General features: G+C 42.9%; 1 protein-coding gene across 1 annotated transcript; it reads left to right on the top strand.

The window, feature by feature from the left end:
• The first annotated feature begins 381 nt into the window (after positions 1–381).
• LOC146181281 (uncharacterized) lies at positions 382–8,296 on the top strand. The gene is made up of 5 exons (XM_084576333.1): positions 382–619; positions 2,714–2,772; positions 5,698–5,766; positions 7,784–7,819; positions 8,192–8,296. Exons 1-5 carry the CDS (start codon positions 487–489, stop codon positions 8,252–8,254), a joined length of 360 nt encoding a protein of 119 aa, XP_084432459.1. The 5' UTR covers positions 382–486; the 3' UTR covers positions 8,255–8,296.
• The last annotated feature ends 4,577 nt before the right edge of the window (positions 8,297–12,873 follow it).

A 12,873-nucleotide genomic window follows, 5' to 3' on the forward strand; every position in this document is an offset into this window, starting at 1 on the left:
GTTAACGCATATGGACGTTTCCGTGTTCCACATGCTAATTTGCGACCCTGTGTGTTTTGCACAGAACTGAATATCTTTCAAAGTACGTCTGCAAGGTGTCACGCTTCATTATAATAGCCAAGGACAGACGTCCCTATTCAATTTGCATAGTTAATCTACAATGCTAGTCCAAAATGTTAAAATAATGAAAGCAGTTTAACTCGCAGCTGTCTACTAAAGTATTAAATGTGGGCAGACTTTTTATGCATAACACATTGATTAATCCAGCACCGCTTCTTTCTTTGTTGCCGAATTGTACTAACTAGATTTAAAGCGGTAGCCGGCGCATGCAGATACTCTCGTCAGTTAAGTCATAATTGTATGTTTTGACTGCATTATAAATTGTTCAATCCCTTGCTTAGCACAATATAAGTGCCTCGATTAAAGTCGGTCCTTTCAGATCTGCGGCTTGACTCCTCCTTAAGTGCTAGCTTTTTCAGCATTATTATGGAGAAGGCACTCTTCCTCACGCTATTGCTCTCAATCTCATATGTTCACTGCGCGCCGCAGGAGGCTGCGCTAGAGACAGCGCAGGAGACTGCAGAGAAGGTGGCGGAACCTGAATATCAGGATTTCTGCGGTAAGTATTAAAGTCATCTTCGAAATGGGGCCACTTTATAGAACTTTTCTCATTGCAACATTACTAAAAATTGCAGGTGTGGCTGATCGTTTTGTGCTTTATAAATACAACACTTTGGGCATCCATCAATTTGAAACTTATGCACTTGAGAATATCATGTCCAAATAGAATTACAACTGCCGTAAAATGTGGAGGACAATTCCGCTTTTGTCCGCAAAGGCACCATAACTGTAAAAAAAAAAAAACTGTTGGCGTCTTTGTGCACCAAGTGCAGGAAAGATAAAAATATACAGGTGAACCAGACAAATGTAACCAATCGCTAATATAGATAGCCTATTTTGTTTAGTGAGATGCCTCATGGAACGCTGAAACAGTCTTGCATTCAAATGGCAGCATTTCTAATTGTGCAATATTCTCTTATGGCCCATATTAGACTACTGAAGTTCCCGGTAGCTTAGCGGAAACAATTCAGTGACTAGGTCTTGTAGACGATGTACAACTTCTGTTTTAACGCGTGGTTCCTAAACCGCGTAATTACGAATTCGGCCTACTTATTCCTTACCACATACAAAGGATTCGAGAAATTAAAACATCGTGCAAATTAACTGAAGCGACTCTTGTCGTGTCTTAGTTTGATGCACTGATCGTGTTTTTTAAACCACGGTTAGATTTAGCTTGGACATCTCATTTATAGCCTACTATTCCTTCCCAGCGAATAAATTTTTGCTCTCTATAAATAAAGATATTAAACGGCACCACATATTGCTCTTCTGATACTCATTGCTTCCTCCAGTGACACAACAGATAAACTTTTGATATTAAAATTTGGTTTTGTTGCGCAAAAAGATTTGTACCCCTTAAAGTCTTGCTTTTCGCTTAAATGACGTCACATGGCGCAATGCGGTTTCATTCACTTCAACATTGTGTGTTTCTTCCTCTGCTCAATTCTATGCATTCATTTTGAACGCAGCGGAAAATTGGAAAACAAAAAAAAACAAAAAAAGAAATGTCCTTCCTGGCCTTTCTCTATGACGCCTTGCCTAATATTGCGTTGAATATTCTTTTTTTTCATACTTCCCGATGAAGCTCTTCTGACAGGTCATTTTGAGAATTCTCAACTGAAATAGTCTCAAACTAAGACCTTCGTTCGAGCCTTTCTACTAGCAATATAATACTCACTTTCTGTGGCTACCAGAATTTTCTCTTGTTGAGCCTCTTCAATAGTGCTTGTACTAATTTTTACCTACCAAATGTCTCAGGCCGTCCTTATCCATGCAAAAAATGGTCGCGCTGTATATTCATTACGATATTCGGAATGACTGTGTTTTGCGCGTAACTTATATTTAACTTGAGAAAAGAACGGTGTTTAAACGACGAGCGCTTTTTATTTGTTGGAATAACGAAGTTCAGAGAATAGCATCGGAAGCATGTTTATGCTGTAATTTTTAATTTTTCCACACATGGGGAATACTTGTAAAATGAGTAAGGGCCCGACAGTCTAGCATGCCACGAAAGGCAAGCAGAATCAGTGTCCATAGGTCAGCAGGTGCAGCCGGCCAAAGGGAAGAATTGTCGCCGCGCCTGCCGCCGTCAGAATAAGTGGCGTCGTTTTCATGAACAAATTTCAAATTTCAAACTGCAGATCATAATAGGAACGTCACTGAAGCGTGTGTGAATGACGTAAATGTAATTATGATTTGAAAAGAGGAGGAAAGCGTGATGCTTTGAATGGCCTGCAAGCTAGAAGAACTGCCCTAATTTATTCATTTCTGCCACTTTAGAGTGAGATTCTGGAATAAAAAAGGCGATCTGGTAATATAAAGTCAATATTTATGGCAGAACTTTAAACGTGGTGAAGTGCTGTGCTGAGCGTGTTACGAAAGCTGTATCTTATATTTCACTATTTGGAAAGAAAAAGAATATTTTAGTCATCCAACAGCGGCGAAATGTATTTTTCTTTTTGCATCAAACACATGAGAACCGCTTTCTTAATGTTGCTTGCGTATGTTTATTCAGTGAAACTGAAAGTGGACTTTAATAAAAAAATGCAATGTCGACTTTGATTATTCTCGGTTCCTTTTCTTGTTTGTACAGATGTCGACAAAAGTTTGCAGCTTTCATTCCTAGATTGCGTCGAAGGAAAGGTTTCTTTGGTAAGGCGCTCTACTTATCCAATTATACTGCCTTGAAGCTACAGTGACTGCATGCAATAATGAACAAGGTTTTATTTATAAAGTGTATACTATTATGCTACAGAATATTGTTTGTACTGATGACCTAATAAATCCCAGAAAAAGTACGGCAAAATATTCAAGGGAGATTACTGTACACTAGATCTCATCAGCTGCCATGTAATGTTCTTAGGAGGCTCAGCCGAGGTTTGCTAGCAGAATGCGAGTTATTGATATTGAGCCACAAATAAATACCACATCTGCGAAACTACAAAAACCTCGAAATTGTTTTGTGGAGGCTACCGTCGCACAGTTGCATCAATGAAGCTATTTATCAGCACCACAATTCTTTCTGCGTCTCGGGACTCTCTGCATCCACTTAATGATAGATAAAACGATATGTTGGTATACGTCCCTCTGAGTAGGTTACCAAAATATTAATGCGAGAGCGTTAGAGACGATGTTTAGAACAAACCTTGTTGCTGTGTGTTAAACATCGAATAAATTAGAGGGTTTTTACGCCACAACTGCATGGTTTCTGGCTGTTCATTCCGACAATTTTCCACCAGTCGACGAACAGTAAGACAGTGTGAAACTCATGGCGTTAATACACTATATCTCATTGATTTACATAATGGGGGAATAAGGCGGATTTGAAATTGAATACATCTTCAACTAAGTTATGATTATAAAGCTGTGACATTATTGAATGTCATTATATACATATAATAATGTAAGATAGGCTAATTGCGCTGAAAAAGAAATCGTCTGGAGGTGCGAACCTAAACCTAGTTTGTGGGTCGCAAACTAAGACGGCGCAGCTTGGAGACACATTCAATGCACTTAAGTAAAGGAATGTCTGTGTCATGTGGTGAATAAACAGCAAAACTGACAGAGTCCTTGTCAGTGAAGGGATATGCAAAGAGGCCCATAAGCTTATTAAAGGATCCATTAAAGCTGTGATGTCATACACTTAAGACAGAGCTTAATGGTTTCTCGGAGTCTTCATTGCTATTCACACCTTGTGAAGAGATGAAAAAGCGTTTTACGGCCGCCGCACCCAAGCATATAAGAACCTAGGACCAACTTCTAAGATATATTATAATCACGCTGCATTTTCTAAGGCAAAAAGATCTATTTTTTTATAACTGCTCACGAGTGACGAAGCTCATCGATTGCCATTATCTACAGCTTATTATTTACTCGGCTATTATTTCCGAAATTAAATTAATGTTTTCTTTGAGAAGCAAACCATTTGAAGAACCCATAAATGTTGTTCAGATACTTTATTTTTAGGAACTGATAGCTGATGCCTACGGCGTATAGAACAAAACAAAGAAATAAAATGAGATCCCGCCATCGTGTGACCATTTCATGGCTGTGGACTGCCAAACGGGGCTGACACGAGTGTGTGTAGCGCTTGCACCATTAGGCTTCTTTGAAGCTTTCATGACAGGCGGCTAGTACAATTGCGTAAAGTTAATTTAGGCACTACAGCAGGAATGGTCCGCATTTCTGGCGACGCGGCAGAAGCAAGCACAGCTTCCAGAAGTGGAGCGAATGGTTGTTCTAAATCCATGGCACCTTTGTACGGAAGGCGTTATGGTGCACACCAGCTCTCCGCCATTAAGGGTATGATGCGTCAGCGCAGGCTACCAGCCGCATGTAAAGCCTCGCTCTAACTAAGCCATATGAACGTGTCAGCGTGGCCTAGGGATAACGTCAATACAACGGTCATGGCAAGGTTATTCTAATATCACCCTCACATATGAAAGCCCTTTGTTAGCAGCTCCTTCTAAAACTAATGTCAGACAACCCTACGTCCTGTTAGTGCTCGAGAATAGAGACTTAGTTTAGCGCTGCCGCTTACCGCAGCCGTCTACCGTTACCGCACACCGTCAGCACAGCACGTGCTGTTTGGACCCCGCGTGCGGCGTCCGTCGAAATTTGACAGGAACGTGGCGCCATCTGTCGCCCTCGGGATGATCTGCGCATTCGTACTGACGCTCGCGGGGTTACGGTAGACGGTAGCGGTAAGCGGTAGCAATAAACTAAAAGTCTCTAATCTCAGCTGCCAGCTACCGCCTGCCAGTGCATGCTCGTAATTTTTCGCTCGCAAGACCGACGACGGCGGACGGCTGCCGAAGCCGGATTTGCGGTTAACGGGGCTTTTAAAGCCATCGTAGTAAAGGTTATATGTGTATGACTTTCTCCAATCTGATTTTCACGCTCGATAACATGCAATTCTCATTGAAATCCTTGCTGTATTGCGCAATATATTTCAACATTTCGTGGCGGTTCAAAAATCTGTCGCAGCCCAGTCCTCAAAAACAGGCGGCGTGCCGCAAGTGTGAGTAAGCACTTCGCATCGGGACTCACGCCCTGATGTCTCCATTTTCCTTTCGGCAGGCAGAGGAAAAAATTGGGATCAGATCAGCCAAGCTAACGCTGCGAGGAAGTGCTGCTTTTTTTTTTTAGCGACCATCGTCGGCATGGGATTCCGGTTGGTATGATAAGCCACACCAGACAGTCCCACGGAATTCCAAGACCGCTTGGTTTTGCTTATAATAACGGGTGATGAGCGCGACGTCTGATCATGACGCTGAAATTCACTCTCGATGATATTGCGCGCATTCATTAGAGGAAACTTCAAAGGAACTTAAAATGGCAAGCATTAGGTATGTCCACGGTCGCCTCTTTGCACAGTCCAGAGCCATCGTTACTCCGCGGTCTATAGATGGCGCTACAACACTTCAAAAATGGCACTGTTCAATGTTCCTGTCGCGTTCACCTTTAAACAGGGTTTTATACTACCAGACTGTTTTGCGGCACAAATCATACGATGCAGTTCCCGACTCCTAAATCGATTGTGTACACCGCAAGGCAATAATTAACTTTATCTTGCAGTTTAAGGACGTGTTGGAGAAAGAAAGCTTGACCAAGGAGTCTCTCCTCGACCAAATATGCAGTGATGCAGTGAGTACACCCTTCCTCACTATGCCATTGACGTGGTATATGCGTGGAATGCATTAAAATACAAGAATCTATCGGAAAGCAAAAATGCAGCGCCCCCAAAACAGAACTTCGCGTTCCAAACTCGCGGCCACGTGCTTTTTATATCTTGTAATCTGATTGTATGTCTTCTATTATCAGTTTATCTAGATCTAAAAATAGCTTGGGTTAATAAATATATTCTCACCCCTGCCAGTGACTACACCGCCGGTGTCTTGACGCCATGCTGCCTATGAGGATATAAATTGCCTTTCCTTATGGTTTTTTTTAGCTAGTGTGGGTGAAATTAGTAGAATGAGATTTTCGATTCAAATAGTTAATCTTCCTGCTCCTCCTATCCGCACAGCTATGCGTGGAGGTCAAAGAAACGTGTATCTTAGAATGTGCTTTAATTTATATACAGTCTTCCGGTGAATTTCTTCGTGTTTACAGGACTTCTTGATCAGCTTCTCATACGGACAGTCTAAAATTACACAGCTTTGTTTACCGAGATAATAAAATAATGTGAAAAACCTGAAAGACACCTCAACAGGTCTTGTATATAAAAGCCGCCGTTTGCTCAGTATAAACTGCATGAATGACCGGATAATGAGCCGCATCTTGAGATAGCTCATGGATAGCGGTAGCCGCTCTCATGTACTTCAGAAGTGTGAGTGGTTGACCCACTCCTCAATCCACGAGCTCATTTTCGTCAAGTTGGGAAGCAAAAAGTTTTCTCCCTGGAAGGTATCGCAAGTTGAAAGGTCTCCATGATCAGTCGCTGATATAACAACTTGACCGCTCATTCAGAGTTCCTCGCTGCTATTACTTCAAGGAGAGCCCTATATATTCGCGTTTGTCCGGTAATCGTATGGCTAATCTAATAATCGAGTGACTAAACAAACGTCATTCACCTTTACCTTTTGAGTACATCTGTAAGCAAGACATGGCAACTGCTATTGGTGTGGTTGCCACGGCGGATACATACTTTGAAACAGTAGATATGTCTCTATCCAACAAAATGCAGTCAGCACTACAAATGGAAAGGTATTAAATATCATGAGTGTATCCCGTTCAGACACGTTGTTTCCTTTACGACAAAACCATTTGAAATTGTTTAGTGTGTATAAGTTGAAACTTTTTATTGTTCGAAAACAAGACTGCTTCTGAACCTTATAACTTTTGGGCACACAACGCAATACCACGCTCACGCGTTTGAAGGAGTGTTCTTCTCTGAAGCACATTTATTCACAATAAAACATTTTTGGAATTTTCACTTATTTTCGCACCATAATCGCAGATTCAACTACATTCAGACGAGTTTCCTCGGCGTCCGAAATTTGTGTTCGTTGCCATGAAATCCTGTTCATTTCTGCTTACCAGAAATTTGAAATTTACAGCCCTCATTTGTGTCGCGGAAGAAATTCTCCACACTCCGAAAAAGTATTTAAAATTTCCCTTGAGCTGTCATGTATGTCTTACCCCAATTATGTGCATTGTCAATTACCCTATTAAATCTGTTTACAGTACTAGGTAATAATGAAAATTGAAAAAAGTGTAACGAATACGAAAGAATTGATAATAGGAGATATCACTCGAGCACATTCTTTATGAAAGCTCATGATGGCTAAAAATGATTGTGAGTAAAATATATCCTCGTAGGCTTTTATTAGACATTGTTGCGTAATTTTAAATTTGCATTATAAAAGTCCTGAAGAATTTATTACGAGCATGGTCTTGGCACAAACACGAAACTTTCTGTTGTCGCTAAAAAATTAAATCCCTGCACATAAGATGCAAGCGACTCAAGTCGTTTAAGGTCAAGAGATTGAAAGTGGTCTATGATATGAAGGACGTACTCTCGTTTGATTCGGCGCTCCGCAACGTTATTGACGTTCTTTACGACCGTTCGTCAGACGTGTTAGTGACAGTGCTGAATAGTTCGCTCCACATTGAAAACGACTTTCGTTACATGCTCTTTCTTCCTCTTTCTTTTTCTCAGGAAGCAGACTACCCCGAAGAACTCAAGGCTGAATTGGTGAGAAAATTTTCAACCCAAAATATTTTTCAATTCGTAACAGCCACAGCCAGTCATGACAGACACTAATTTAGAGCCATAGGGCTAGTGCGGAAAATTTATTGTATTAAGAACGTGGAATATGTGTGTGGTGCCAGTCATTCTAAGTTCATAGAGCGTGCAAATTTGCTCCTTTTATAAAGAAGGATTTTAAGAACATGGCTTTGGCAGTACATTTTCAGACCCAAATAACAGAGAAGCGTTGAGCAGGACTTTATAAAATTTGTGTAACAACTTGCGTGATAAGCGGCTGCTGAGAATTTATCAAAGCGTGATTCAGTTTAATTGCTGGAAACTTCTAACAATAAATAATACAATTTTTTCACGTTGCAGCTTGAGCAGTGGGACGCCATAGAAGAATGCCTCGTTCCATTAGAGACAGCGCTGAAGAGTTGAATGTTCTAAAATTGGAAAATAAACACATCCTACAAAACCTCATCATTTGTATTTTTATTCAGTCCTGCACCATATGATACCTGTTTTGTAAGAAAACGGTTCCAGGATGTGATCGCAGGTGTCGGCAGAAATTTGTGAACATCAGCGTCTAAAAGCCACAAAATATATTGTTGCGAAGAACGGTTTACTTATGAATGATTTTGGAATTGAATGGAAGTTGAGCAGTTTTTCGCCCTTGCAAGTGTTGTGAAGGCAAATCAAATGTTGTTTAGCAGGTGTACACGACGTGGTAGTTGACTGACTGTCAGCGACTTGATGTTTTTCAAACAAAAATTACGAATAGCGATCTGGCTTGGATTAGATGATTGCAATCCACCTTGAAATATTCGCAGCAATAATGAGACGTACACACAAGCACAAGGAACAAACTAGACGGCCTGTGGCTGCACTTAATGAATTACATATTAGAAGGATTCCCCTGTACATACGATAATTGCTCTTTACGTGAAGTTTAACACTAAAGTAATTACTTATTTCCTCAATATTGCCCACAACCTTAAGATAATAGGATGCCGTTACAAGGTTGACGGTTTTTCCGGAGAATGCAAGTTATTAATGTGAAAGTGTTACTTCGGTTGAGGGTCACAGGAGAAGGGGTAGGCAGCGAACGCGATGGTTAGATGGCATCCTCGAGGCGCTACAGATGAAGTTACGTGATGTTAGGAAGATAGTGAGAGACCGGAAAGCGTGGCGGTATATTGTCTATAGGGTCACGAAGAGTCGGACACGACTGAACGACTGAACTGAACTGTTACTCAGCTAAGTTCACAGATTTCTGTCCGCAGCAGTTGCGAGTAATTGAGAAGTAGTAGGCGTTATAGAGTGGTATCAACCGATTATGGCGACGTAATGTTGTTTCCTAAATAACAATTAGGCCAATAAGGTAATTAGGTAATTAATTAGAAGCAAGACACGCAAAATCGTGTCCGCAGCAGTTGTGAGTATTTGAGAAGTCGTAGAGCCTAATGAGTGGTGCCAATCGATAGAGAGTGATGTAACGTTCTGTGCGAAAAAAAAAATTAGGTCAATATAATAATTTACAGACAAAAACGAAAAAGTAAAGGCGAAATAGGAATGAGTAGCAAATGGTTTGGCGCCACATTTGATTGTACCAATTAAAAAACAGTAAATAAATCAGTCAATTAGGGTGACGTCAAAGTTTTGACGTCAAGCAACCTGAAGTCGAACCAAAAAAGGGCATAAGAAGAGATTGGAGCGCAATTTGAAAGTACCAAAGACTAAAGTAGTTAATTAAGGAAGTCAATTAGGGTGACGTCAAATATGTGACGTCACGCAACCGGAAGTAGAGCCGAAAAAGGGCATAGGAAGAGATTAGCGCGCAATTTGAAAGTACCAAAAAATAAAATGAATAAACAAGAAGTGAATTAATGTGACGCAGAGGATGTGACGTCAAGCAAATGAAAGTAGAGCCGAAAAAGGGCATGGGAAAGGATTGGCGCACAGTTTGAAAGTACCAAAGACTAAAATGGGCAAACAAGAAGTGAATTAACCAACTAGAAGCATCCGTGCTTTCGCATTACTCCAATGCAGATTTTGCAGTGCTTTTTAATTTTTAAAACTTTTCCCGAATATGGCAAGGGAATAGAAAGCGGTATGTAGAATTAAACATATAACAAGTTGACTAGATGCGTGACCAAAGTCATACACAGCATCCCCTTAACGTGCACAAGAGTGTACATCGGCAAACCTAGGCGCTGTTTCAATGAAGGAGCTCTGCTGGCTACTGCCACCCGTTGAGCTCGCTGTACCAGACCTTGCTGGTCTTCGCAGCGGTCACTGGACAACAGTCTCCAATTGCTCCGCAGTCGTGTTTCGAATTTTGGGGACCACGTCGATGTTTTGACAGGCCCATGTGATGTGATGTAGTGTGAGGTTTTCATCGCACCACGGACATCTGTCCGCGTATATGGTAGAGTGCATTTTGTTTAGTATGTGTAGGTTTGGTATGAACCCGTCTTTAATTGTCTCAAAATGACAGCTTCCTCTGTTGAGTGAACTGTGCGGTGGGGAACATCGCATTCTTCAGCCTCTATAGTTTTCTAGTATAGCCGAGTATGCCTTGGGAACTGGGAAATGTTCGTCGGACTCATCGGATGGTAAGTGTGCTCGAGCTATCCTGTCGGCCTCTTGGTTCCCTGCCACTCTCATGTGCCCCGGTATACTATACCCACAGAATGTTGTGTCTGGTCTTGTTTTCTCGCTCACTTGCTCGCTTCGAGGAGTATACAGAGTGAGTGAGTACCTATCCTACAATTCATGTAATTTCGACAGGCTGTTTGAGAGTGCGTGAGTATCGTTAGCGACCGCCCGATTCTATAACCCTCTACCACCGCTAGAGCAACGGCTACTTCCTCGGCCTCTGCTACTATACAGTGTCGCATAGAGGCGCTGGTCACTTCGCGTAGAGATGAATTGAACACCGTGGCCACTGCAATTTTGTTGTGTCCTCCTCTCGAGGACGCATCTGCAAACATGGTCGTATCTTGAGGAGCGTATGTTTTTTAAATGAATTCGGCCTTGCTTCTCTGCTACCTTGGTGGAGGTTAGGGTCCATGTTTCTCGGTATTGGAGCTACCTTGAGGGACTTGCAAAGTTCGTCGGGGGTTGTTTCCGTCTTCGCTATTTCTCGCATCTGCTCGCGGTATCCGAGTCTCTGTAAGAGCGCTCTTCCAGTCGTTCTCTGCAGCAGCCTGAGTTTTTGCGACTCAAGCTGCGCCTCGCGTTGCTCTTTTTTTTTTTTTTTTTTTTTTTTTTTAAGTCGATATTTATTGCCTCAGGGCATCAGTAGGTTATGAGATGAAGGATGAATAAATGATTAAATGAATGGAAAAAGGTTGGCTGATTTTATGAAGTCCAGAAGTGAGCGATGATGAGGTCCCTGCGTCCAAGTGACGTATGAGGCAGGATTGGTTGCTGAAAGGCCAGCTATTCTCAGGTGCCGGAATCGTGTTGGCTTGAGTGCTGGGCAGTCCCACAGCAAGTGGTGGATGTCGGCCTCGACATCTTCGTTGTTACAGATCGGGCATCCTGGGCGAGGATATAAGTGTTGGAAGTATGACCACGTCCTAGTTACAGCTGGTGTAAGGGCAACACCGACCCGGATCCTCCTAAGCGCAACCTCCTCTGCACGGGTGAGACCGCGGGGAAGGGATATCGCACACGGAGGGATAAGTGCACGTGTGCGGCGCCGGAGGTGCTCCTTTCTTGACAAAAGGAGGGTAGCGTCGTCGACTTCGAGAAGCTGTGGGATTGATGCGTCTTGGTTCACGAGGCGGGTTGCAAAATCAGCTTGACTTTGGGAAGGCAGCAGATTCCGTGGGACCCACTCAATGCGTATTGACTGTGGGATGCGCGCCGCAAGCTGGTGGATGTCCTGGCAAATTTTAGGGCAGCGGCTGACACGTCGGAGCAGACGTACTGCTTGAAGTGCGTCAGTGCGGATTACAATGTGGGCTGTAGGGAGCATGGTTATAGAAGTCACGGAGCAGAGTGCCTCTTGAACTGCCACAAGCTCAACGCAGAAAGATGTAAGTGGTTCCGAAAGCTGAAACGTAGTTGTCTGATTCAGGCTAGGCCTCCGTGGACAGTGGATTGCCGTTTTGGCTTCACAGCCTTGCAGGCTTCCATCTACGTACACTACTACGGAATCCTGAGGCAGGTTAGCATCTTGCTCTTCGAATCTCTGGCGTAGCAACGATGCAGAGTTGGCAGACGTCGGTCTGCGGATGTCAGTTGGCTTGTTGTCTCCTAACTGTATAAATTTCCAGGGAGGGAGAACTGGCGTAGGTGGCTGAAGAATAATGTGTGACGTTGCATACGCCCTCAGTGCTTGCGTGGAATGTGACAAAGTGGCCTTGAGTCTGCGAGCATCTCGGCGCTGCTGCACCAATTCATCGATCGTGTTGAGCTGCGCATTCTCCTGTAACGCTACGACCGGTGTGATTCGTGGAAGGCATGTTATGGTCCTCATAGCTTCTCGATTTAAGGCTTCAAGGCGATCCCATTGTGCCCTTGTAAGATGCTGGAACTGGGCCTGATAAACAATACGGGGCTGCAGAACCGCCCTCACTAACTGGCGTGCAACAGACGAGCCAGCGCCACCCGTTTTAGGTGCAATTCTTCTTATTAAACTTATAGTTTGAAGTGCTTGCTTTTTTGCCTGAGAGAGCCAAGCAGTCGCTGATCCTGATTGGTGAATTGTTAAGCCCAGAATTTTCAGGCTCGAACTTTCTTGTATTGGGGTGCCTGATAGAGAGAGACGAATTGGATTTGAGGCAAGTTTACGGCGTCCCCAGCGGTTGGCGACTGACGTGTATGACGTTTTACACACAGAAAGTTGAAGGCCAATGGAGGAGGCGTAATCAGAGGTTACGTCTAATGCTGACTGAAGGGCGGCCTCTTGAGTGAGAAGATCATGGTGAGTGCTCCATACCGTGATATCATCTGCGTACTGCAAAAACTTGATTTCAGGGATATCATGTAAGCGCCACGCCAATGGGATGAAAGTAATATTGAATAACGTCGGAGACAATACTGAT

The sequence above is a fragment of the Amblyomma maculatum genome, chromosome 8, assembly GCF_055883805.1.
Source record: "Amblyomma maculatum isolate TAMU_Amacu chromosome 8, ASM5588380v1, whole genome shotgun sequence".
Taxonomy (NCBI): domain Eukaryota; kingdom Metazoa; phylum Arthropoda; class Arachnida; order Ixodida; family Ixodidae; genus Amblyomma; species Amblyomma maculatum.

What these genes read in the sequence shown, in the direction of transcription:
- LOC146181281 (XM_084576333.1), top strand. Translation starts at nt 487, where the DNA reads ATGGAGAAGGCACTCTTCCTCACGCTATTGCTCTCAATCTCATATGTT. An exon ending in TGAATATCAGGATTTCTGCG is followed by an intron (nt 620 to 2,713) that starts GTAAGTATTAAA and finishes TTGTTTGTACAG; the next exon opens with ATGTCGACAAAAGTTTGCAG. An exon ending in TCGAAGGAAAGGTTTCTTTG is followed by an intron (nt 2,773 to 5,697) that starts GTAAGGCGCTCT and finishes TTTATCTTGCAG; the next exon opens with TTTAAGGACGTGTTGGAGAA.